The sequence below is a fragment of the Neodiprion virginianus genome, chromosome 5 (assembly GCF_021901495.1).
Source record: "Neodiprion virginianus isolate iyNeoVirg1 chromosome 5, iyNeoVirg1.1, whole genome shotgun sequence".
NCBI classification, from domain to species: Eukaryota; Metazoa; Arthropoda; class Insecta; order Hymenoptera; family Diprionidae; genus Neodiprion; species Neodiprion virginianus.
Genome location: NC_060881.1, coordinates 25,463,400 through 25,486,417, shown reverse-complemented (window position 1 = coordinate 25,486,417; position 23,018 = coordinate 25,463,400). Strand labels below are relative to the sequence as shown.

The following is a 23,018-nucleotide window of genomic DNA, read 5'->3' as shown; positions in this document are numbered from 1 at the left end:
TTCGGATTAAATGGAGATGGTGGGTTTTATCGGTCCAAATCACAGACCGATATGTACTTCATTGCTGTATCTATGTATGTTTCAGAAAGTTTCTCACCCGACAGATATTTGCACTTTGCTTTCGTTATCGATACAGATTTTTACGCCTCCTACCTCTCCTTGCCCTTTTCTAAAAGCCCCATATGACCCGTTGATTGTAAATAAATTATATTCATGAAATGTTTCATATGCTTGTTACCAGATTACGAGATATTCATGTACTTAAATTTACTTATTTACATTATGCACAAACTTTACAGCTCGTATATTTCTGTATAATTATGTACATCAAAACCTTTTAATAAATATACAGAGCAGTCATTGCTTCTGAAATTTACCATTTCACAATATTTTAACTGCAATTAATATCTAATTTATTTCTTTTTTTTTAGGTCCAGGGAACGTGCTGGTCTCAGAATAATAAAAACTGATTCTGATGGACGGTTTATTTTGGGAAAAGATTCAGTACCGATAGAACTGTGCCAAAGATCAAATGCAGAAGGCAAAACATTCTATTCTTTTGTACCTGTCATCGGAAACACTGCAAGGATCAGCGGGAATTCTAAATTTGAATTAATGACTGATACGAATGAGGTCACAGTTGACGCTAATCTAACAGAAACCGTACCTAAGCCGACCTCCGAGGAATCCAAATATCTGCAACAGTCGTTGGCTCACCTGTGTCAAATTACAATGGAATCTTATGCTTGCGAAAAATGTGGGATAAAATTTCCAGTAGAACACATGCTAAAGAGGCATAAGATTTCTCACAAAAGACGTGTAACACATCTCAAGGTATTATCAAATGTAATTCAGACCACGCATACTTGTCCATCGTGCAATGTTAAATTCCTGAAGAAAGATAATCTCAATACACATATGCGAATACACAGGGTAAAGGAAAAAAGCGTTATTTACTTATGCAGTTTATGCAGTTTTAAATGCTATGAGCGAACAACCTTGTCCTCCCATGTTACCCGGAAACACAAGACACAAGGTTATGCAACTCAAAGGGAGAGGTATCAATGCACCACGTGTGACTATAAATGCTCAAAGAAAGATAACTTAAACGCTCACATGTGGAGACATAGAGATGGTCAAAGCAATTCAATTCTTTCGTGCAAGATGTGCGGTTTCAAATCATTCAAGAGAAGTACACTTTCTTCTCATGTAACACGGAAGCACAAACGTAAACGTGAAGAAAAAACTATGAGTGCCATGATCGAGGAGTATTGTTGCAACACTTGTGCGTACAAGACCTTCAAGAAAGAAAATCTCCAGGCCCATGTACTAGGACATAAGGAAGTGGTAGACGAAGGCCCCTCACTCTCCTGTAATTCCTGCGAATTTAAGTGTGAAAAAGGTGTGCCGTTGGCCTCCTATGTAGTGGACAAACATAAAGCGGCCGAGGAGTTCAGATGCGACGTTTGCGACTTCAAGTGCTTCAAAAAGAGCACCATGTATTCTCATAAGCGTAGGCACAGAGCAGATAGTGATGGCAAAATTTACAATTGCAACGAATGCAAATTCAAAACCACCAAAAAAACTTCTCTTTATTCGCACATCAAAAGGAAGCACAAAGTACTGACAAAAAACGACGCTGGTATGGAACAAGTCACAGAATACTTTTACTGTAACCAGTGCGAGTACAAGAATAAAAATAAGTATGAATTGAAAGTGCATGTCGCAAGGAAACACACAGATGATTTCAAGTTTTCGTGCGAAACTTGCGGGAAGAAATTTAAGGTCAAAGGTGACTTGACCAACCATATAAGATTCAATCACAAGGAGGGACCAGTTATATGTGATGTGTGTGGCAAAACATGCCTGAACAGCAATTCTCTCTATGTGCATCAAAAGTTTGCTCATTACAAAGCTAAATACGAATGTCATATTTGTAAAAGGCGGCTCGTCACCCAAGAAAATCTCAATGAACACATGCTGCGACAGCATGAAAAACGGGAGAATGTTGTATGCGAGGAATGTGGAAAGACGTTTTCACGGAACAGCCGATTGAAAGTTCACATGAGAATTCATACAGGTGATAAACCATATACCTGCAATGTATGCGGCAAATCATTTGCTAGGCGGACAGCCCTCAAACAACACCTCCTAATACACACGGGAATTCGTCCCTACGTTTGTGACATTTGTGGCAAGTCTTTCACTCAAAAACCAGGGCTCATCAGCCATCGCAAGTCTCATCCCGGGATTCACCCTCCCCTACCAAGAGTTCTCATAGATCACATCTTGAACGACGTTATGAATAACTGACCCAACGTCTAGACTTGGACAGCATGAAAAGCTCGTAATTTTCCCTTCAAGCATAATTATGAACATCGTACTACTTGCACTGGTATTACAGCAGTTCTACTTGTATTAATCCATTTGTTGATTTCCATCAGATTATATTTTAACTCCGCACGTCTTTACTTACAATCACTAGTTTCAGGTATTCCAGGTACCCTGTTTGGAGCTAAAGGCTAGAGTATTTTGATTTAATGACAGACAATGAGCAAATTTGAAAAATACATACTGGATGTTGTAGCTATGTTTATCAATACATCCGCAGATTGTACAGAATATCCACTTCTGAATAGCATTTACACTTTACACACGTGCACTGCTGTAAATTATAGGTGTTTTATAAAGAATAAAATTTGGAATTGTAAATAGATAACTCTTTCACAAATCAATAGGTAGGTATTCAATTAATCATAAACTCCCATCTCCATGCAGAATCCATATTCCTTGAAATAGAGACAAGGCAATATTCAGATGAGTACTTAATATAATTATTGAAAACCAAATGTACTTCTTAGTAGTTTAGTTATATATGCTTAATACACGTTTTGTATTTGAATAGGACGTGAAACGCAAATCGGGCCATTTGACTTAAGAGATACGCACATACGTATACTATTGGTAAAGTAATATAAAATTTAAAAAGATCCTATCGTGTGTATCCTAATAGATGTATCCTAACATTTGCGTGTATGAAAAATTATAGGTACACTATCGTTACCAACCTGTGTTCTTCTCGTTGTATACACATACATTGATTACTTTCTTTATGTTTTAGGAAAATATGCACCAGTGGTCGATTTATGTTCGGGAAGGAGTCAATCTTCATGCAACCATGGCAAATTGTGGAATTTGAAGGTTGCCTTTATTATGCATTTCTCCCAGCAAATCATTTGAAGGACTTAGTTGCACTTGACGAAGAAGAGCATAATCTGGACGAGGAAACTGAAGATATTGAAAAGTTATTATCAGATAACGAAGGCACTCTTGTTAGCAATGATCAGGAAAGCAACGCAAACGTAGATCTTAACGAACTTAGCGATTACTGCCAGGTTAAAGTTGAAAGTAATTCAAGTGATACCGAATTGCCATCAAGGGTACAGATTGCGATCCCTAGTGTGGTTGAACTGGAGAGTACTTATTCATGCAGTGCATGTAACATAGATTTTGATCTCGAGATCATGCTGAGGAGGCACAATATAAAATTTCATAATCACCGAGCCCATAAGTACAAATGCAAAGTATGTCCGAAAACTTGCAAAACGTTGATGGCGTTTAAAATGCATGTAGATATGGAACATGAGAAGACTAAAGATCCTATTGTGTTTGTCTGTACATATTGCAAATTTGAATGCAAAAAAAGGACGACCCTTCACTCGCACGTCGCAAGGAAGCATGCAACACATCAGAAGGAGCATGAGGAGTATTTGTGCGACATTTGCGAATTCAAGTGCCAGAGTAGACGTCGATTGAAGGAACATCTTGAGAGAAAACATGCTGCTGACTACAAATATGTCTGCGAGATATGTGGTAAAAAGTTCAAAGTCAAGGGTGATATGAGACTTCACGTAAGATTTAAGCACAAAGAGGGACCTAGAATATGCGACGTCTGTGGAAAAACTTGTTCAAACAGTAACTCTCTTTACGTTCATCAAAAATGGGCCCATTTTAAACCAAAGTACGAGTGCCACATTTGCCACCGTCGCATGGTTACCCAATTTAATCTCGATCAACATATTTTACTACAACATGAAAGGCGAGAAATCTTTGTGTGCGAGGAGTGCGGTAAATCTTTCACTGAAAATCACAGGCTGAAACAGCATATGATGACTCACACCGGAGATAGACCACACACGTGTACGATTTGTGGTAAAGCGTTTGCTCGCCGTACAGCTTTTCGCCAGCATCTTTTAATTCATACTGGCAAACGTCCCTATGTTTGTGATATTTGTGGCAAAGCGTTCACTCAGAAACCAGGACTAATTTGTCATAGGAAATCACATCCAGGTGTACACCCTCCTTTGCCAGTTGTTCACATTGACCATATTATAAATGATTTCATGAAAAAATAGTCTAACGTAAGCTACAGGCAAGCTTATTAATATGCTATTAGTTCTGTGGTCTGACCATGCTTTATTTCAGATATTATATTATCTGATCTTGGTTAATATGATTGTGCTAACATACAATATTGTGATTGAGAGAACCGAATTCAATAGTATATCATACTTTGTATAGCAACTAAAAAAATTTTATTTAATAACATTATTAAATTAAATCTCCGTTACTATCACAATTTATGATGGACAAGCATTATCATTGACGTCTCGATGAATTTATTTTTGATTTTCTCATTTTGTTTATTTCTGGACATTTTATTGTTATGTTTATTATTCGAATGTGTAGTGCATATTATAGAGACGTATGAAAATAATAAAATTTGTAAAATATTCAAAGAATTATTATTTATGTTGCATACAATTGTGATCTGGATTTATGGTGCACTCTGAACTCTTTTGTAGTTGGGATACCAATCTGAGATCTAATATTCACAGGTATTTGTGCTAACCGGTACATTTTTAAACACAATTATCAATGTTAGGTTATATGTAAATATTATACCATCTCTTGATTCAAAGCTGGTACCTTTCATACGACAAGTAAGTTGCCTCTACTATGCAAATTATGTGAATCCTAATAATACTTCCTTAACTTCTGTTTCAGATTTTTATCAGCCAAGGACACAGAAAAACACCATGGAATATTTATATTTGGCAAGGAGTCTGTAATTATGCAAGAATGGCAGATTATCGAATTTGATGACAAGCCCTGTTACGCCTTTCTCCCTGCTAGCTGTTTCTCTGAAACTGTAAGCGATAAGCAACTAAATGAGGTCGATAATGATATCAATGTCGCTGCTGAAGAAAGCTATAAAAATGAGCCTGTGCCAGGGAGTGAGAATGAGTCTGAGTTGGGACTAACTGAAAATCACGAATCACCTATTGTCAGTGACGAAGACAGAGCACTCGATAAAGTTGAAAACGGACGCACAATAGGCGACTTGTATCAAGTAAAAATGGAAGGAAATACCGTTACTATTGAAAAATTGGCTGAGAATGTTACGGAATCTATAAATCAAGATAATGAACTTTCAGAAGAATCGAACAATCAGTTTTTTTCTGAACACGTGACACCTTTGCCAGATTCGATCATACGATCCCTCAAGTGTAAGGCTTGTTCAAAAACTTTTGACACAGAAATAGCATTTCGGAAGCACGTCGCATGGACGCACAAGAAGAAAGTTTGCATCGAAGAAAATGGGGCCTATGTATGCGCCGTATGTGATTTCAGGAGTTCAAAAAAATCTTCATTCATTGCTCATCTTGAGCGGCAACACGAAACACGCTCCAAATCATCACTGCTATTCCCCTGTGAGGCGTGTGGATTTGTGTGCAGGTCCAAACATTCTCTGCAGTCACACTTTACTCGGAAGCACACGGACTCTTATGAGTACCCATGTAAATTTTGTTCCAAAAAGTTTAAGGTGAAAGGGGACTTGACAACTCATGTCAGGTTTCATCATAAAGAGAAACCCACAATGTGCGATTTGTGTGGTAAATCATGCCGTAACAGTGGCTCATTGTACGTCCATCAGAAGTGGGCTCACTACAAACCCAAGTTTGAGTGTCACATTTGCAAACGACGAATGGTAACTCAGGAGAATTTAGACCAACATTTGCTTCTGCAGCACGAAAAGAAGGAAAGGATCATGTGCGCCGAATGCGGAAAGACGTTCAACAAAAAAGACTCTTTTAAGAGGCACATGTCTATACATACGGGTAACAAACCGCACCTCTGCCCTATCTGTAGTAAACCATTTGCTCGTCGATCTCAACTACGACAACATCTCTTGATTCACACTGGAAAGCGACCATTTGTGTGCGACATATGTGGCAAGGCTTTCACCCAGAAACCAGGCTTAATATGCCATCGAAAAACTCATCCTGGAACCCATCCTCCGCTACCTGTGATGCCAATCGGTGATATCGTCAACGATCTTGCAGGGTTTAAAAAGGACGATCAGGACTAAACCAATTTCAGAATAATAGTTGCTTTTACATGAATTTATTTTGTCATTCAATTCTCATTAACGCGCGCTCGGACAATACCTTGTTTGTTGTGAAAAAGAAGCAAAAGATAAGATAACACCTATAACGACGAACTTATCCTGTTCTTTCAACTTATGCAAATTTTCTCAGGTATTCGGGATTATTTCTTCAGTGTCTGGCATAACTACACCGAGAAAAATATAATTACCTATTATAGCGTACCAACTATAACTTAACAACATTACAATTATCATACACTCACCTCAGTGCAAATAATTGCTTAAGACGGTTCATTGTCAAATCTTTGTACCAATTGATGGTTGAAATAAATTTCTTTATTTTGTGAATTTTCCTTTAGTAGAAAACATGTAGCGCAGGGCCTGGCTGTGTGATAAAATTTGTGTGCGTGCTTCTTCTGTAATTTGTACGGATGTAAGAACATCAATAATTTTTGAACATAAATTTTAAGATAATTGTAAAACGTTACATACCAAGATTGGGTTTTAAACTGAAAATATGTTTCACAGGTCTTTACGACTCTGTTAAATACAGCCAAAGTAAGTAACATAGTGATGTCATGGTGTGTAGTTATTCTATTATTAATTTTGGTATTTACATTTTGTGTTTTAGAATATCAAATCTGCTTTGCAACGCAATTAGAATTGAATGCACCTCTGAGTATGTGATGCCTTCATCGAAGGGAGTTAGTGCTGAGACAACAGTGAAGAATAAGAAACCTAATGGTGAAAGTAGTACACGCAATCTGAAGAAGAGAAGGAAGAATGCAACTAGAATTTGTAACAAGATCTTGGTGAAATCCGCTCTAGTTGCCAAAAGTTATTCCTGCGATACATGCAACGTTAGTTTTTCCTTAAAAAGAAAACTTATCAGGCATATGAGTGTTCATAAATATATCTGTGACGCTTGCAATGAAAAATTTGAATCGAGGAACAAACTGAAAGCACATGTAGCATCCGCTCATGGGCCGGAAAAATATCCATGCACTGCGTGTGACCATGTGAGTAATAACAAGTGGTCGCTACACGACCACTTTGTCAGAAAGCACACAGAGAAATACAAGTTTTCGTGTAACGTTTGTAATAAAGAGTTTAAAATCAAGAACGACTTGCAAACCCATATAAACCGAAGTCACAGTGAGAATCCGCCTCTGGTTTGTGACATATGCGGTCATACCAATAAGAGCATCCATGCCCTAAAGTGCCATAAAAAGTACGCCCACCACAAGCCACAATTTAAATGTAAACTCTGTAAAAGAAGAATGACGACTCAAGAGTATTTGGATCGCCATATGCAGGGGCATCAGACCAAGGAAAGAGTGATTTGTCCAACATGTGGTAAAACATTTCGTGAAAAATATTCATTGGATGTTCACACGATGATCCACACTGGCGTCAAACCTTTCATTTGTCCTGTTTGTGGCAAGTCATTTTCGCGTCAGACTGCACACAACATATTTTAATTCACATGGATAAACGTCCATATCTTTGCGACGTCTGCGGCCAAACCTTTGCTCAAAAACCAGGTTTAATATGCCATAGGAAAAGGCACCCTGGCCCCCTACCTCCACTCCCTGCCGTATCTGTCAAAAATATTGTCACCGACTTCACAAGAGATTATGTACAGAGACATTGCAATGACAAAGAATGACTGTCACATCGCCAGTTGCGCATTATTAAATACTTTTTGGACAAAGAAATGTGCTTTAGCTTGGGTTACAATGGTAAGTCTGTTGAGTAAAAATAGTTTTAAGACATACTGTAGGAAAAATATGATAGTTAAATACTGTGTAATAAAAGTAGAATTGAGGAACGACGTAGGTGAAATTGCGTGAAATTAAATTGAAATCAAACAATTCTATGTACTCAAGAAATATATGTATATATATTCTCTAAAATAGAAGTTGTCGTGTTTATTTGACTCAATGAAATTCAGGAACCATTTCTCGCCTTAACGATTTAGAATGATAAACTAAACCCTGATCCAGTTAGTAGATATGCTCGAGCTTGTGCCTCTTGATGAAACTAATTTCGAGTGATTGAAAATGCTTTTTAATAAATATATCTTTGTTCCAGGGTATCGACTGCTGATCCTTTGAGCGTTTCATCGGACGGAGTGGTCGTACAAAAAAGACAAATAGTGAGAATTGAATGCACTCCTGAGTATATGATATGGCCTGACAAAAAAGTAGCTAGAGATGACATTAAGTTGCTGAGTAAAGAAACACATTTGGATTCTGTTTCGAAAAACCCAGATACAATTGTGGAGACAAGGAATAGTAAGCCAGTAAGAAGAGTCACAAGATCTAAGAAAACGTTCGAATGTAATTCATGTCAGAAGACATTCCTAAAAAAAAGCAATCTAGCAGAACATCTAAAGCAGCACAGACACAAGTGTACAGAATGTGGGAAAACTTTTAGCTTGAAGCGATACCTCAGTACACACTTTGAAAAAATACACAGACCGCAGTTGTACGAATGCAGTGTCTGCGACTACAAAAGTAACAACAAAGGAACTTTGAAAAACCACTTCATTCGCCTTCATACCAGTGCGTTTAATTTTTCCTGTGACTCTTGCGGCAAGCAGTTTAAAATAAAGAAAGCTTTGAATCACCACATGAAGCAAAATCACAGTGGAAATCCGCCCATAGTATGCGACGTCTGTGGGCACTTTAGTAAAAATTTACATGCCCTCAAAGCACATATGAAGTATCGCCATTACAAACCTGAGTTTGAGTGTAATATTTGCAAGCGAGGAATGACAACGCAGGAGAATCTCAAGCAGCACTTGTCGTGGCATGAAAATAAAGAGAAGATTGTTTGTCCGACATGTGGGAAAAGATTCCGTGGTCGTGATTTGGATTCTCATATACGAGTCCACACAGGCATCAAGCCTTTTCCATGCTTAGTGTGTGGAAAAACCTTCAGACGTCAAACCGCTCAGGAACAGCATGTCCTCATTCATACGGGAAAACGACCGTACATATGTGATATCTGTGGCCAGGCATTTGCTCAAAAACCTGGTTTGATATGTCACAGGAAGAGACACCCCGGACCTTTGCCCCCACTGCCAGCCGTCTCCATTAAGACCATCATTACAGAATTTGCCAGAGAGTATGCTGGCAAAAATAGCAGTGCAGATCAGAGTGGGAACACGTAACCAGCTACAAGTACGAGATGAAATTTATCCCTATCGTCTTTGTATTAAGTAAGGAGCCTAGTTCCCACACTGTAAGGTTTTATCCTAACAAGCTTCCTTGCATTCGAATAATGGTTTTTAACGCCATTGCCGAACCGATGCATAAATAGACATTAATTCATCAAAATTTAATGTGATTAACGGTTTGAGAATGTTCATTTTTTAAGTTTATTTTTCACAAGTAAATCAGCTGTGCGTTTGGCTAGTGAAATATCTTTGTAAAATATTACTAGCTTTTTTATCTTGTACATATGATGGAAATTATATGCTTAAGAAAAAAATACATGGAAACGAATGTTCATCGAGATAAGCAGGTTTGTTTTGACTGTGCAACATTCACTCTGTTACGCATTGATGAAGATTGCATCACTGTAAAACTGAAAACGTAGTCAGTGTATAATCATCGAAACTTTTATTACAATATTCTAATGTAGTAGTATTATTATAGGATAAGATTGTATTTATATTGCATAATTTTCCAGGCTAGTTTCAATATTTCTACTTACGGTAATACAGCTCTAAACTCTACGTACGATATTGGTATGTAAGCATATCGTTAACACGATACATTCATTGTGCATATCAAACCTTATTCATGGCAAATGACATTAATCATCAAATGACTTTGTTTTAGGAAAAAATCATCTTACTCCTCAAACATGCCTGTCCACTTACAATATGAAATTACAAAGTATTGATTACTTTACCAAATTTCAAATAATAGTCGGGAAGCGAAGGTCTATGCTGATATGAGGCTGGCACAAATTCCCAATCCTACATCAATGAGTCTACTACGGAAAATGGGAATTGGAATATTACTCTAATGTTATATTCCATAATTAAAATCATGTTGTTTCACGGAACAATAATGCAGCGTACATACAAGTTGCAAAGTCCTGTTAAAACCTAGTCGATAGCAGTACTCAAAATTTACACAAAACAACTACGTAGGCACAGGTATATGATTGTGGCGTGAGAAACTATAAACTACGTAGTTTGAAAGGATCTTTAAATACTTATTTCATGTGAATGTAAATCATCTGAGGCATTGCATGGAGCAGTTTCACAGAGGTAATTTACCAATACCATGTGTCACATGTGACCAACTTTTACTTAGGAATCCGGGTTGATTTGTAAAAGGAAAAGGTACAATAATTGATTTTCATTTCTGACTCTCGTCACCATAAAACAAAAATCGTTTTATCGTAATATGTCTCTGTGATGTAATAAAACCGTTACTTTATCAATATTGTCTTTTCTAATCCCTAATTGAGCTCTGTACATGGAACATATGGCTTTCAGTGTTAAGAATACCAGTTTTCCATGGGTACCTATCAAACGATATGTTGACAAATAAAGTAATAATTAATTTGTATAATATGACTGTCGGATTAATTATATCTACCATATTTATCAAGTAAGTATTTAAATTTTATGGCCATTAAACCTCATCCTTTGATGTAACTGAAATGGTGTCTCTGCCCTTTTTCTGTTTTAGACTCATACCATCAGATCCCTTGAGCATTCCATTATCGCAATGTCGAGTATCTTCTGCAACAAGTGTGCACTTTTTGAATAATGAACGCACACCGGAATTGATGATTGAGATAATAGAAAAGGTTACCAAGGAAACCCGAAAGAAGCGTAAGAGTAATAACAGACCCAGTGTTGTGCTTGGAGAGACTGAAGTAAACTTTGAAATACGTGATACGAAATTGGATCAAAGTAAGAATACAAAGAAGGGAATAAAATTGCAATGTGACTTATGCGAAAAAGTATATTTTAATAAAAATAAGCTTGCATCGCACATAAAACAGCACGCCTACAAATGCATGACGTGCGCGAAAACCTTTGCCCTGAAACGGGACCTTAAACTTCATATGGAGGAAATTCACGGGCCACAAATGCACGAGTGTAGCGTATGTGAATACAAGAGTAATAAAAAGTGGACACTGAGGGATCATTTCGTCAGAAAACACACAGACAACTATCAGTTCTCATGTAAATTTTGTAGTAAACTATTTAAAATACAAAATAATCTAAAACAACACATTAACCAGATGCACAGCGGCAATCCACCTATTGTCTGTGAAGTTTGCGGTCATGAAAGTAAGAATTTACACGCTTTGAAATCTCACATAAAGTATATTCACGAGAAGCCAGAGCATGTTTGTAAAATTTGTAAACGGCGGCTTGTCTCCCAAAAAGGGCTTGAGCAGCACCTTCACTGGCACGAAACCAAGGAGAGAGTTGTATGTGAACAATGTGGAAAAATGTTTCACATCCCGTACGATTTGGAAGTCCATATGCGATCGCACACCGGTATTAAACCTTACTCCTGCACCGTATGCGCTCAGTCATTCGCTCGCAGGAATACTCTCAGACAACATCTGCTCATTCACACTGGAAAACGGCCCTACGTATGTGACATATGCGGCAAGACATTCACCCAGAAACCCGGGCTAACCAGTCATAGAAAATCACATCCCGGTTCTCATCCGCCACTACCCAGAGTTTATATTGATAGCATTCTCCAGGGTTTATCTAGGGATACAAAAGATCATCCAAAAGAGGTCCAAGATTGATTGATTGTGTTTTATAGGCTTGTTGGTAAATGTAAAAGGTGGCAATAATGAAGAAAACGAGTTGAAAAGTTGTTGTTCGAAGTAGAAACTTGTTTTGAAATTTATTTTGTTTTTTTTTTTGCAATCTCTCACAGATGATTTATGAGATTAATTTGATTAATGTCAAATTTGGAGTAAGGTGTCCATTAGCAACATTTTTTTTCAGGCATCCAGCTTCTGAAAGTCTTATTTGAAATACCACTGAGTATGCCAGATTTACTCTACACTTCAAACAATAATATCTATCATTTCTTCGATACAGTCAAATGAAGCATATCACTAGTTTGTTTATTCATTCCATGATAGATTTGGTCATCTTTAAAAACACACGTTCTTAGTTGGATTCAACACAACAGTGTGGTTTAGGAAATTTAGAGACTTCCGAGGTTACTTGAATTTAATTTTGTACAGCAGAAGCGTAATAAACTCATCGCGTACTGGAATAGATTTAAGACCAGCTTCAGTAGGCAAATTACGTATTTAAAACATGGTTATCAACAAAGAATATCAAAATTTCTGAATGCTACAATACCAAGGTTTTTAGTTTGTCTTGACCTTACTATTCTTGTACAGTACAATAAAACGTTGAATGAAATGTATCTAAACCCGTGTATCTTAGTTCATTTCATACCATTTAATTGTGGTGTTTCAATTCCAATATCTCCCATGATCTGATTTTTAAAGGATAGGTATAAGCTGCGTCCAGTCCCAAATTCCAATCTAACTTTGATTAGATATTTACAACTACAGAGTCAACTACTAGCTACTACTAGCAGCAACGAATATATATTTAAATAATGAAAAAAATTTGTTTTTCTAGGATATCTATGCCTGACCCACTGTTACTAAGAAAACAACATCAAGAGAAGAGATCAAGGGCCATCGTGACACAGAAACAATCGATGCCAAAGTTGATACTCCCAAAATCTTTATCGCCTGAATATGCCGTTGTGCTGCCAAAATCATATATCTTGATAAGTTCAGATGGAAAGCCGCCCAGTAAAGTCCCTCAAGATATTGATGTACTGAAACTGGTTGAACAAGCAGAAGGAGAAAAGGTTGAGTCGCTCTATGAAAGGTACTCGTGCAACATTTGCAGTGTTAAATTTGCAAAACGAACACTGTTTGTTAAACATGTGAAAATGCATACGTACAGGTGTGAGACTTGCCTGAAACCCTTTAAAAGTGATATTGATCTTGACCTGCATTTGAAGACCCATGGATCACAAGAGGACGTCAAATTGGAATATCCTTGTAATGTCTGCAATTATGTCAGCAAGAATAAACGTATTCTTGAGGCCCATTTCATAAGAAAACATACAGACGTTTACAATTTCTCTTGCGAGGTATGCGGAAAGGCGTACAAAATAAAAAATGACCTAAGAACGCATGTTATCAAGTATCACAGCGGAAACCCACCTGTAGTATGCGACGTCTGTGGGAAATCATGTGTTGATAAACACACCTTGAAAGTGCACCAGAAGTTTGCTCATTACAAGCCACAGTTCAAATGTTCTATTTGCCCAAAACGAATGGTATCTCAAGAAAATTTGGACCAGCATGTTCAGTGGCATAATGAAAAAGTGATATGCGAAGAGTGCGGCAAGACATTTTCTGAAAAATGTTCATTAGCAGTTCATATGAGAACACATACTGGCAACAAGCCCTACCCTTGCCCTGTGTGTGAGAAATCTTTCGCTCGTTCCGGTGCTCAAAGGCAGCATATCCTAACTCATACTGGTCAGCGTCCTTATGTATGCGATATCTGTGGCAAGTCGTTTACGCAAAAGCCTGGATTGATTTGTCACAGAAAGACACACCCAGGGCCATTACCTCCACTTCCGCCATTATATATTGAGGATATATTAAAACAGTTTGAAGCAGATTGCCTCGACAAATACAAAAACTCTCCAGAGAATAAATGACTTGTAAATACAACATCCTTCCTCTAATAGCAAAAGTGAGGTATCACTGTACCGCGTAAATTTGTGTATAAACATAAAACTCCATGCTCCAATAAGCCACTGTAATAATATACTTGGTATGATTAAAATCTGTATAAATTAAACCCTATAGTCGTAATTTGTTAAATTTAAGATGTTTCCTAGGCTGTTTCAAACTTGCTGAAAAGATTTTGAGTGTTATAATCTTACAGCCGATAGATACATGGCATATGGTGAAGAGTTACTTTAGGTAATATTAGATACTTACGTTCAGTTATTAGCTTATAAGGGACTATATAGGGTAACCTATAGTCATGGAGAAAGAACAGCCACTTCAGCTTATTTTCTGTTTCAGGAGTTCATGGAGTAAATCAAGCAAACGAGCAATACACGAATGCAGAAAATGTGATGCTGTATTTTTTCACATGACTAAACTCATTGAACATTTGAAAAATGCGCATGGGATTGAACGTGCATTCAAATGTGATCAATGCGGCAAAGCGTTTCGTAGTCCGATGAACATCAAAAGACACAAACTAATACACACTGGAATAAAGAAATTCGCTTGCGATATCTGCAGTTACTCGTGTAATCAGAAAGCAAATTTGGAATATCACAGGCGGAGGCATGCCAAGGATTATGCTTATAAATGTGAATTATGCAATAAGGGTTTTCTCTCTAAGAAAGAGTATGTTGAGCACAAGAATGTTCACTCTGGTAAAAAACCTTATACCTGTGAGCTTTGTCCAAAGTCTTATCCTTATAGGAATAATTTACTGGTTCATAAACGAGTACATCACCCTGAATTGATGCAAATTATCGATAGATATAATTGTGCTGTTTGCTCCTCGAATTTTCCATACAAAAGACTTTTGATGCGGCATATGAAATCATGTCATGGGGTAGAACAAAATTTGAAAACCTTCCTCTGTGACCTTTGCGGAAAGCAGGTTTCCTCCCAAAGTGTTTTAGTAACACACACAAGGACGCATACTGGTGAAAAACCAGTCAGTTGCGAAATATGTGGAAAACATTTTAGTTCTCGAGAGAATGTAAAACTACATCAACGCACGCATACGGGGGAAAAACCGCACATTTGTTTGCAATGTGGCAAAGGCTTCACCCAGAGAACTTCCTTGGTCTTTCATATGCGATACCACACTGGGCAACGACCATATCAATGTTTAATTTGCAAGAAAGGATTTGTCTCCAACACATTCCTCAAGAAGCACCAAAAAACCCACAGCAGTAATCTTATATCGTCATAGTATAAATATCACCGTCCAATAAATGTGGACACAAAAATAAATAAAAAATATCTGCCTATAGAGCCGAATGAAAATAAAACCAATAATAAACCAATGTATACTACCACATATTGTTTTAATATTCGACTCTATTGATAGACATTACCAAATGTCATCATTTTCTGCCAAGCAATTACTATTTTTCTTCAACAGGAGAATACCATATCCTTATAACGTGGAACAAGTATTTAACGTGCGAGCTGTTCAGAGCTGTGTGATTGAAAGTAGGCTTTAAAGACATACGCGTACGAAGTACGTGTATATGCTTGAGAGTTAGGATACTGATTCCTCAATTTTTTCTGGTAACGTTGATAAAAGTAATATTTAGTTACGTGAAATTATGTTACAGCCAGTGGTCCACCGATCATATTCAGTTTGATGAAACCGAGTTTAAGATGAAGCTCGAGAACGACCCTATCTCCACCGAAGTAAAGTAAGTAAAACAAACCTATCGTCATCTTTGTAATAGATAAATGCAGGGCTGCAAATGGTTTTTAAATGCAACCCTTCTTCAGCACTAAGTAAGCAATTTTGAGGATTCAATAATTTTCAGAGGGTGTAAGAAGGATAGAGAATTCTTCTGATTATTTAGAAACTCAAAAGTTAGTCGCACCCATCACTTGCGCTCTAACACCAATTTCATTTGCATCGAAATATACAAAAAACAAAATCGTAACGAAAATCAGGTTACTGAGGAGCGGACCAATTAGTTGTGCTCACAATTGAAATTGATGACCTGTTTGCATTATGCTTATAGTTCACATTATACTAGAGCAATCATTGTCCAAATGAATGTAGTTTCTCTACACTTTTCTTAACATGCTTCCTAGTCTATTTATATTCATGTAAATTTTCAGATCAGAGAGCAACATTAAGGCGTGTGAAATTTGCAATGAAAAATTTCACTTTGTAACACGGCTAGTTGCACATCTCAGAATAGAGCATGGCATTCAGAAACCTTTTAAATGTACATCATGCTGGAGAACTTACGCACAACAATTCATGCTGAATGCTCATATTAAAAAGTCTCACACCCCGAAGAATATTTCCTGTGACCAGTGTAAGTTCATATGTGTTACAAATGCGGATCTAGAGAGGCACAAGAAGAAACAGCATGTGCCAAAAGTGAAATTTTACTGTGAAGTATGCTGTGAAACTTTTACTGATGAGGAACAATTTGTAACGCATACAGCTATACATAACTTTATCGACTATCAACAATGCAATAGATGTAGTATTACCTTCAACGATATTGAATCTCTAAAGGAGCATCACAGATTATATCATTTCAATCAGCCAGCAGAGGAAGAAAGTGAAGATTCTAAGCATAAATGTAAAATTTGTGGCATGGGTTACAAGTTTAAATCCGTATTGAAGCAACATAAGCTTGATATTCATGGTATTCCTAATTATGAACGACCCCGGCGTAGGTATCTCTGTGCGCTATGTGGAAAAGAGTTGAAAACAGCGAAGGGCTTTCAAATTCACAATCGAAGTCATACTGGTGAAAAACCTTATACTTGTGAAGTATGCGGAAAATGCTTCGCTTGTGAAACGTTACTGAGAACGCACAACGTTACACATACAGGCGAAAGAAAATACACGTGTGATCAGTGTGGAAAATCATTTACCCAACGATCCACTCTTGTTGTGCACAAAAGATATCACACCGGTGAACGACCGTATGTCTGCCAAAAATGTAGCAAGGGTTTTGTCACTCGCACTGTCCTAAATACTCATCTAAAATCCTGTCACTGACAATACCAGGTAAGCTCGACGAAACACTTAAATCGCGTTCCATTTCGAATAAGTAAATAAAAATTGGTGTTAGAGGGTAGTGAATATCTTTTAGCTTTTATATTATATCTTCTGTTGATGTTTCAATGAGAATTTGACACAATGTTACTAAAATCTATATATTGTCGTTTGTCTTACACCCTAAGTAGAGCTCTGTTCATATTGTCAACGATTTCTGACCTCCAACGTATCCAATTAGTCTGCGTAATAATAACTTCGCAAATACAGGACCAATATTTTCAAAGCCACTGCTATTTTGGATGTTAGTGCAAATGAGTTTGATAGTGATTGTCGTTTTACAGAAGATTCTTGCTGCTCGCAAATAATGAGAAGTTAACGGTACTTGAAGATGAAGCAGCTGGGGAGGTAGTTGTGAATCAGTTGATGGTGAGCAGAGTTGAGAAACCGGAGAATGCAACATCAATGCCTAAAGTTGAACCGTCGAAGAATACAAAAAAGTCGGCCAAGTGTCACATCTGTGATATTGAGCTGAATTACGAAATACGAATGATTGAACATCTCAACATAGTGCATGGGATTGCGAAGGCATTTGAATGCAATGAATGCTCTCGTAGTTTTAGCACACCACGGCAGCTGAAGCAACATGTAAAGATTCACAAAGCCCAGATTGTTTACAGTTGCGACGAATGTGATTACAAGTCGTTGCACAAGGTGAATATTGGCCTTCACCAGAAAAGACATCATTGGAAAGATTACTCGGTGTTCTGTGAGATTTGTGAGAAGGGATTCATAGCACAGGGGGAGCTCAAGGCTCATCTGATTTCGCACGAAGTTGCTAGACCATTTGCGTGTACGACTTGCGGAAAGTCATTTAAAAGTAAAGACCACGTTAAGGGTCATGTCAGAACATTGCATCCAGAGATGTGTTCCAGCAACACGGTGAAGAAATATTCTTGTGAAATTTGTGGCCAAAGTTTTTCCCACAAACCGTTGTACTATAGGCATAAGCAAGATGAACACGGTGAAAAAAATTGTCGGAGAAAGAAGCAGTTGTTCCTCTGTGATTTGTGTGGCAAGGCGGTAACTAGCCTTGCAAGCATGCAGGTACACAGAAGAATTCACACAGGAGAGAAGCCGTTCACATGTGAGGTGTGCGGAAAATGTTTTGCATCTATGGGTCTGTTGAAAACTCATAACATTACCCATTCCGGGGAAAGGAAACACACCTGCGATGACTGTGGTAAAACTTTTACACAGAGATCAACATTGGTTGTTCACAAACGTTATCACAGTGGTGAAAGGCCTTATGTATGCATCAAATGTAACAAAGGATTTGTGACGCGAACTATTCTTAATCTTCATCTTAAAAGTCGTCGTCATTAGACGAAAGAAGATGATATACATTTCATCGAGGAGTTCGAATAATAATTTTGTCGCATTTCAATTTTACGTTATTACTAATATTATATACCTAGTTCGTACGAGTTTCTTTCATTATTCGATGTTTGCTTCTCCTTTATTTAAATTCTGATAAATACATCAAAAAAGACACGTAGCTGATTTGTTGTAAACACTTTATACCTATTTCTATTATAAATACGACTGTATTGCATATCTCATACAAGACATTTGTATCAATGTATCAGATATTTAGATTTTCTCAGATAATGTTGTTATTATCGGTAAAAGCTATCCGTTAATCTTGCATAAATTTTATTAATTGATTTCATTAATTTTTTTTCTTTTGCATTTTTATTTTCTTAGTTTCGTGGCATGATGTATTTTTTATTATTAAATCGTATGTGTGGTGAGACTTGAACTGTTCCAAAATAATGTGTTATGCGGTTAATAAAAACGTTTAATTACTGCCATGCCAGGGAAGTATTAAATTTACATAATTCTTTATCTATGGCACTGATGAACTCTGGACAACCTAATTTTGTAATTCAGCTTTAGATATCAATTGCGTACCACTAATTTTGTACTTTAGCACTTCCAGCTGAATGCTGGAAAGCGTAATGATATTAGATTTAATGGAGCAAGAAATTTTCAGTGAAATATCAAAACTGAAGCAGGGTCTTCGATGCAGAAATCAACTCCTTGCTGCACCATTTTATGATCGTATTGATAGCCAATGTCATCCAAGATTGCTCGATTGTGTGAACTTACATTACGTGGTTTCACATGGATTCGTTGAAAACCTGTGCCCGTCAGTAAGGAATGTATTGACAAAAAAATGATTAAAACGCATATATATGAAATTCGTAAACTCATTTTTAAACTTACATGTCTTGCTGGCTGTTTGAAGTTCACAAATGTCTCGCAGAGTGTCCAAGCTTCTGAGAACACCGTCGTATTGCAACTGTGTTAATTGTTTGCAGTGAACCAAAAGAGATACTAATAAATCGTCTAGCAATTCTCGATTGTTTCGCAACTGGAGCATGACCTCAGCTGTAAATTTATATAATTTGAATCAATTGTGTTCGAAGGTAAGTCAAACTGAATTTCACATCATTTGATCCATATCAAACGCACACAATGTGTTAGTATAGTGCATTATGAGTAGTCCAACGGTACTCCGAAAGTTACGAGATCTACTCTGATCCCATACGTGGCCGCTGAACATTTGAAAACTGCCAAGTGGAACACTGGGCAGTAACAAATAGCACATGTCCTCGTAGTGCGAGATGTTCACTGTAAATTCAAGTACTAGGTTCATGCTAAGCTTACAATAAACTAGTTGATAATTTCTTTATTATGTGTGAGTTCAGAAAGGTATATTTTAATTATATTTCATACCTATTGTGTAGGAAACTGTCAGCTTAGGACATGCAACAGCAAGTTCATGCCAAGCTGTGTTAGCAATTGTGTGTTGCCTGGAATCAGAGTCTCGAACAGATATATGAAGTGTGCGAAGGGCCAAGGGTACAGCGCTGGCTAAAGCATTGAGGGCACCGTCCGATAAAGCTGGATAATCTAGTTTCAGAGTTGCCAAAGCTCGTAGTCGACCAAGTAAGCGCAGATACCTAGAAAGTAGATCCGACTTAAGGAATCTATGAAACTCTTATATTATTTGGTGAAAAAGAATCACCTGGGGTTGCTGTGAGGTGCTTGCCATTCCCTGAAAGCACCTCGAAGATCCAATGACTCTAGGCAATTCCCAGATGCTCTTACCGCAGAGCCCAAAATTCTCAAAACGTCACTGACTCCTAAATTAGCATTCAATAGGTTCAGAGTCTCAAGATTGTGCTGGTAGCTGTGATGATAAAAAATGTCTCGTGACAGACGCTTTATTGTTTTTTATTACTGTCATTCGTTCTTTGTATTGCTCACCCTAAGAAATTAGCTAACGCGCATAGAAGTTTTCCTCGATTACCCCACTTGCAACTGAATACCCAGTCGGCGAGGATGAGCTCTTTCAATTGCACATCTTTCGTTCTAATGACGTCGAGGAAATCTGCACCCGCTTCTGACTGAATGTTACGTGCAAACCGTGTCTCCCTTGGAATTACATATGGCCTAGACCAAGCTAGCTCCAGGCGACGCATGTGCTGCCCGTACTTGACCTTGGGATAGAAAATTGAAGATGTTTTGACATATTATTAGTAGGCAGATGTTTGACATATTAATGGCCAGGATTCTGAGAAAAATTATCATTGCGCAAGGTAACCACCGCAAGCTCTTTTGCAAGTGGTAATTCACCACGCAGATCACGATCGATGAGGATTGTCACTGAGCGCCAAAGAATGGGTGAGGACATGGCATGCTTCCATGATTTGCAGACCTCTCCCAAATTTGCCCGGTCTCTGCTGTTCAAGTGCCTGAATATTTCTGTAAGTATCAGCTCTGGCAGCTGATCCCACATCTCCCAGCTTCAATCTGTCCTGACCTCATCTCATTTCATCGTCGTTACATCTGAAGTACCTCTTTCTCATCGGTCATCATTGCCATCTATATCTACTCACTCGGTTGTACCAGGTGTCTTAAATTTTATGCAATTCAATCTTATTGTTAGACCAAAATTACAGTTTGACGTAAGAACATGGGTGTGACTCAGCAGTATATCATTAAAAAAAACTGTTGATGTCAGGTAAGATAATACATGAATGTCAAGGTACAGGAAGCGTTCTGCCAGTTATGAGGTTCTCATTTTGTTGAATAGTTATTGTGAAGTAAAAAATATGACTAGAACGTACATTCATAATTCAATACAATTCTCTTGCGGTAAGAAATTGAAGAGTATTTTTTCAAATAAGAAAAGCTGATCTTTTCTCTTATAATTAACAATTTACAAAAAAAAATGTACCTCAATTTCATTGCATAGTTATTACTCATTGTTAACGGCTTCCCGTTAGAGATCAATTTATTAACTATTCATCACCAGATAAATAAGACAATGCAGGATAAGGGTTGAAAAAAAGCAATATCAATAAAAATAAACTGTTTTATACCTTTATTAATTTTTTATCAACAAGATTATGTCTTACATATGTTTATACGATCTTTTTCATTTTACTAATATACTAGCGATTTTATTTCAGTAATTTGAATATTCGAAAAATTAGTAAAATCTTCACATTTCTGTACCAATCGGAACACCGAAACACCTACCTAACCTGACCCGTATTGACATACACGTAGTCTGTTGGTTAAATTTGTTGTTTCGTGTACGGAAGCGAAAAAGTAGAAATAAGTAGCACAGGCTAAAATGGAAAGTAGTGAAGACAAAGTATTTGATAAGGAGCAGTGGAAACTTGAGGCAGAAGCGGTGATAGCTGATGTTAAGTGCCACGTCAAAGAATTGAAATTATCAGACAAACTACCGAATACGAACAATCGTGTGTATCTAAACTTGACGACGCTGGAAGAAGTCAAATATTGCGTAGAACTGTCGCCCCTCGGTTTTGCCGTCGTAGATAAGACATACGACAGCGATTTGAACCGAGAAGCTCAATATTACGAAACCCCTTACAGCCTGCTGAACTACATCAGCCCCGAATATACGCGGTCCTTTGGATTGTTAGTTCACGAAAAACTTAGCAAAATCACACATAAATAATGCAATAAATACGGTGTACCGTCGTACATAATAAAAGCGATCATATTCGAATCGTTGTCCAGAACTGATTCATTTACAATCTTTCATGATTACATCATAACCTGATTATCACAAGTTCGCATGTTCATCATAACCTCAAAAGCAAACTATAGATATTTCTAATCCATGGTGTAAGAATAAGAGGTGGTCCCGGTGGTTCGGTCCGACTCGCGCCGGATGCTGTAATTATTTTAATACAATTCAACAGTCGAGTCCAGGTGTCGCTTGTGCCGAAAATTTAAAGCGTCTTTCAGAACAGTTTGTGTCCACGCAAAAGTTAACGTCACACAATTCATCAAGATCACTTTTTAAATAAATTATGGTTTTTGGGAGCGCCGGACAACGATAATGGTGTTTCCGAATGCCGGCATCTGTGCTGACATTAGGATACACAGCAGCACTTTCCAATATTTTTCGTCACGTAAGAAACCTGGCGGAGAGCCAGGAAACCTTATTTACATAATCCTTAGTCTGTGCCAGCCCCCTGACACACGCTGCTAAAAGTGGTTCGCAAAATGTCCCTCGATTCTGCCGCCAATTCCCACCACTAGTGGCGCTAGTAATTACCTGACGAGCCTGCGCGCGGTCAGCGAGGACAGCGAGCGTGTCAGAAGTCTACT

At 37.6% G+C, this 23,018-nt stretch overlaps 9 protein-coding genes across 12 annotated transcripts; 8 read left to right on the top strand and 1 right to left on the bottom strand.

Annotated features, from left to right (window-relative positions):
• Positions 1–1,164: 1,164 nt before the first annotated feature.
• On the top strand, positions 1,165–2,313 carry LOC124305614 (zinc finger protein 665-like). The gene has a single exon (XM_046765193.1). The coding sequence runs from the start codon at positions 1,165–1,167 to the stop codon at positions 2,311–2,313; it is 1,149 nt and encodes a 382-aa protein (XP_046621149.1).
• A 700-nt stretch (positions 2,314–3,013) lies between these two features.
• LOC124305613 (oocyte zinc finger protein XlCOF6-like) lies at positions 3,014–6,433 on the top strand. Its single transcript, XM_046765192.1, has 4 exons — positions 3,014–3,033; positions 3,122–4,219; positions 5,068–5,680; positions 5,888–6,433. The coding sequence occupies exons 1-4, from the start codon at positions 3,014–3,016 to the stop codon at positions 6,431–6,433; spliced, it is 2,277 nt and encodes a 758-aa protein (XP_046621148.1).
• Positions 6,434–6,940: 507 nt separating this feature from the next.
• On the top strand, positions 6,941–8,560 carry LOC124305612 (oocyte zinc finger protein XlCOF26-like). The gene is made up of 4 exons (XM_046765191.1): positions 6,941–7,009; positions 7,083–7,891; positions 8,012–8,193; positions 8,546–8,560. Exons 2-4 carry the CDS (start codon positions 7,138–7,140, stop codon positions 8,558–8,560), a joined length of 951 nt encoding a protein of 316 aa, XP_046621147.1. The 5' UTR covers positions 6,941–7,009; positions 7,083–7,137.
• On the top strand, positions 8,053–10,915 carry LOC124304389 (zinc finger protein OZF-like). The gene is made up of 4 exons (XM_046762525.1): positions 8,053–8,193; positions 8,546–9,639; positions 10,151–10,208; positions 10,303–10,915. The coding sequence occupies exon 2, from the start codon at positions 8,637–8,639 to the stop codon at positions 9,627–9,629; it is 993 nt and encodes a 330-aa protein (XP_046618481.1). The 5' UTR covers positions 8,053–8,193; positions 8,546–8,636; the 3' UTR covers positions 9,630–9,639; positions 10,151–10,208; positions 10,303–10,915.
• Positions 10,916–11,047: 132 nt separating this feature from the next.
• Positions 11,048–12,253, top strand: LOC124305611 (zinc finger protein OZF-like). The gene is made up of 2 exons (XM_046765190.1): positions 11,048–11,085; positions 11,167–12,253. The coding sequence occupies exons 1-2, from the start codon at positions 11,048–11,050 to the stop codon at positions 12,251–12,253; spliced, it is 1,125 nt and encodes a 374-aa protein (XP_046621146.1).
• On the top strand, positions 11,301–14,320 carry LOC124304385 (oocyte zinc finger protein XlCOF6.1-like). The gene is made up of 2 exons (XM_046762518.1): positions 11,301–11,393; positions 13,113–14,320. Exon 2 carries the CDS (start codon positions 13,120–13,122, stop codon positions 14,215–14,217), a length of 1,098 nt encoding a protein of 365 aa, XP_046618474.1. The 5' UTR covers positions 11,301–11,393; positions 13,113–13,119; the 3' UTR covers positions 14,218–14,320.
• Positions 14,321–15,213: 893 nt separating this feature from the next.
• Positions 15,214–18,758, top strand: LOC124304384 (gastrula zinc finger protein xLCGF3.1-like). 2 transcript variants are annotated; one of them, XM_046762516.1, is made up of 3 exons: positions 15,214–15,483; positions 15,892–15,975; positions 17,642–18,758. In XM_046762516.1, the coding sequence occupies exons 1-3, from the start codon at positions 15,341–15,343 to the stop codon at positions 18,681–18,683; spliced, it is 1,269 nt and encodes a 422-aa protein (XP_046618472.1). In that variant the 5' UTR covers positions 15,214–15,340; the 3' UTR covers positions 18,684–18,758. The 2 variants fall into 2 exon arrangements, with proteins under 2 accessions (XP_046618472.1, XP_046618473.1); XM_046762517.1 differs by lacking the exon at positions 15,214–15,483 and adding an exon at positions 15,776–15,794.
• A 404-nt stretch (positions 18,759–19,162) lies between these two features.
• On the bottom strand, positions 19,163–21,916 carry LOC124304383 (F-box only protein 39-like). 3 transcript variants are annotated; one of them, XM_046762513.1, is made up of 8 exons: positions 21,752–21,916; positions 20,974–21,282; positions 20,634–20,866; positions 20,392–20,556; positions 20,100–20,326; positions 19,836–19,994; positions 19,587–19,751; positions 19,163–19,501 (listed from the first exon to the last, which is right to left on the bottom strand). In XM_046762513.1, the coding sequence occupies exons 2-8, from the start codon at positions 21,163–21,165 to the stop codon at positions 19,350–19,352; spliced, it is 1,293 nt and encodes a 430-aa protein (XP_046618469.1). In that variant the 5' UTR covers positions 21,166–21,282; positions 21,752–21,916; the 3' UTR covers positions 19,163–19,349. The 3 variants fall into 3 exon arrangements, with proteins under 3 accessions (XP_046618469.1, XP_046618468.1, XP_046618470.1); XM_046762512.1 differs by lacking the exon at positions 21,752–21,916 and having other exon boundaries at positions 20,974–21,521; XM_046762514.1 differs by lacking the exons at positions 19,836–19,994; positions 21,752–21,916 and having other exon boundaries at positions 20,974–21,522.
• LOC124304394 (GSK3-beta interaction protein) lies at positions 21,905–22,410 on the top strand. Its single transcript, XM_046762535.1, has one exon. It carries the CDS (start codon positions 22,009–22,011, stop codon positions 22,357–22,359), a length of 351 nt encoding a protein of 116 aa, XP_046618491.1. The 5' UTR covers positions 21,905–22,008; the 3' UTR covers positions 22,360–22,410.
• The last annotated feature ends 608 nt before the right edge of the window (positions 22,411–23,018 follow it).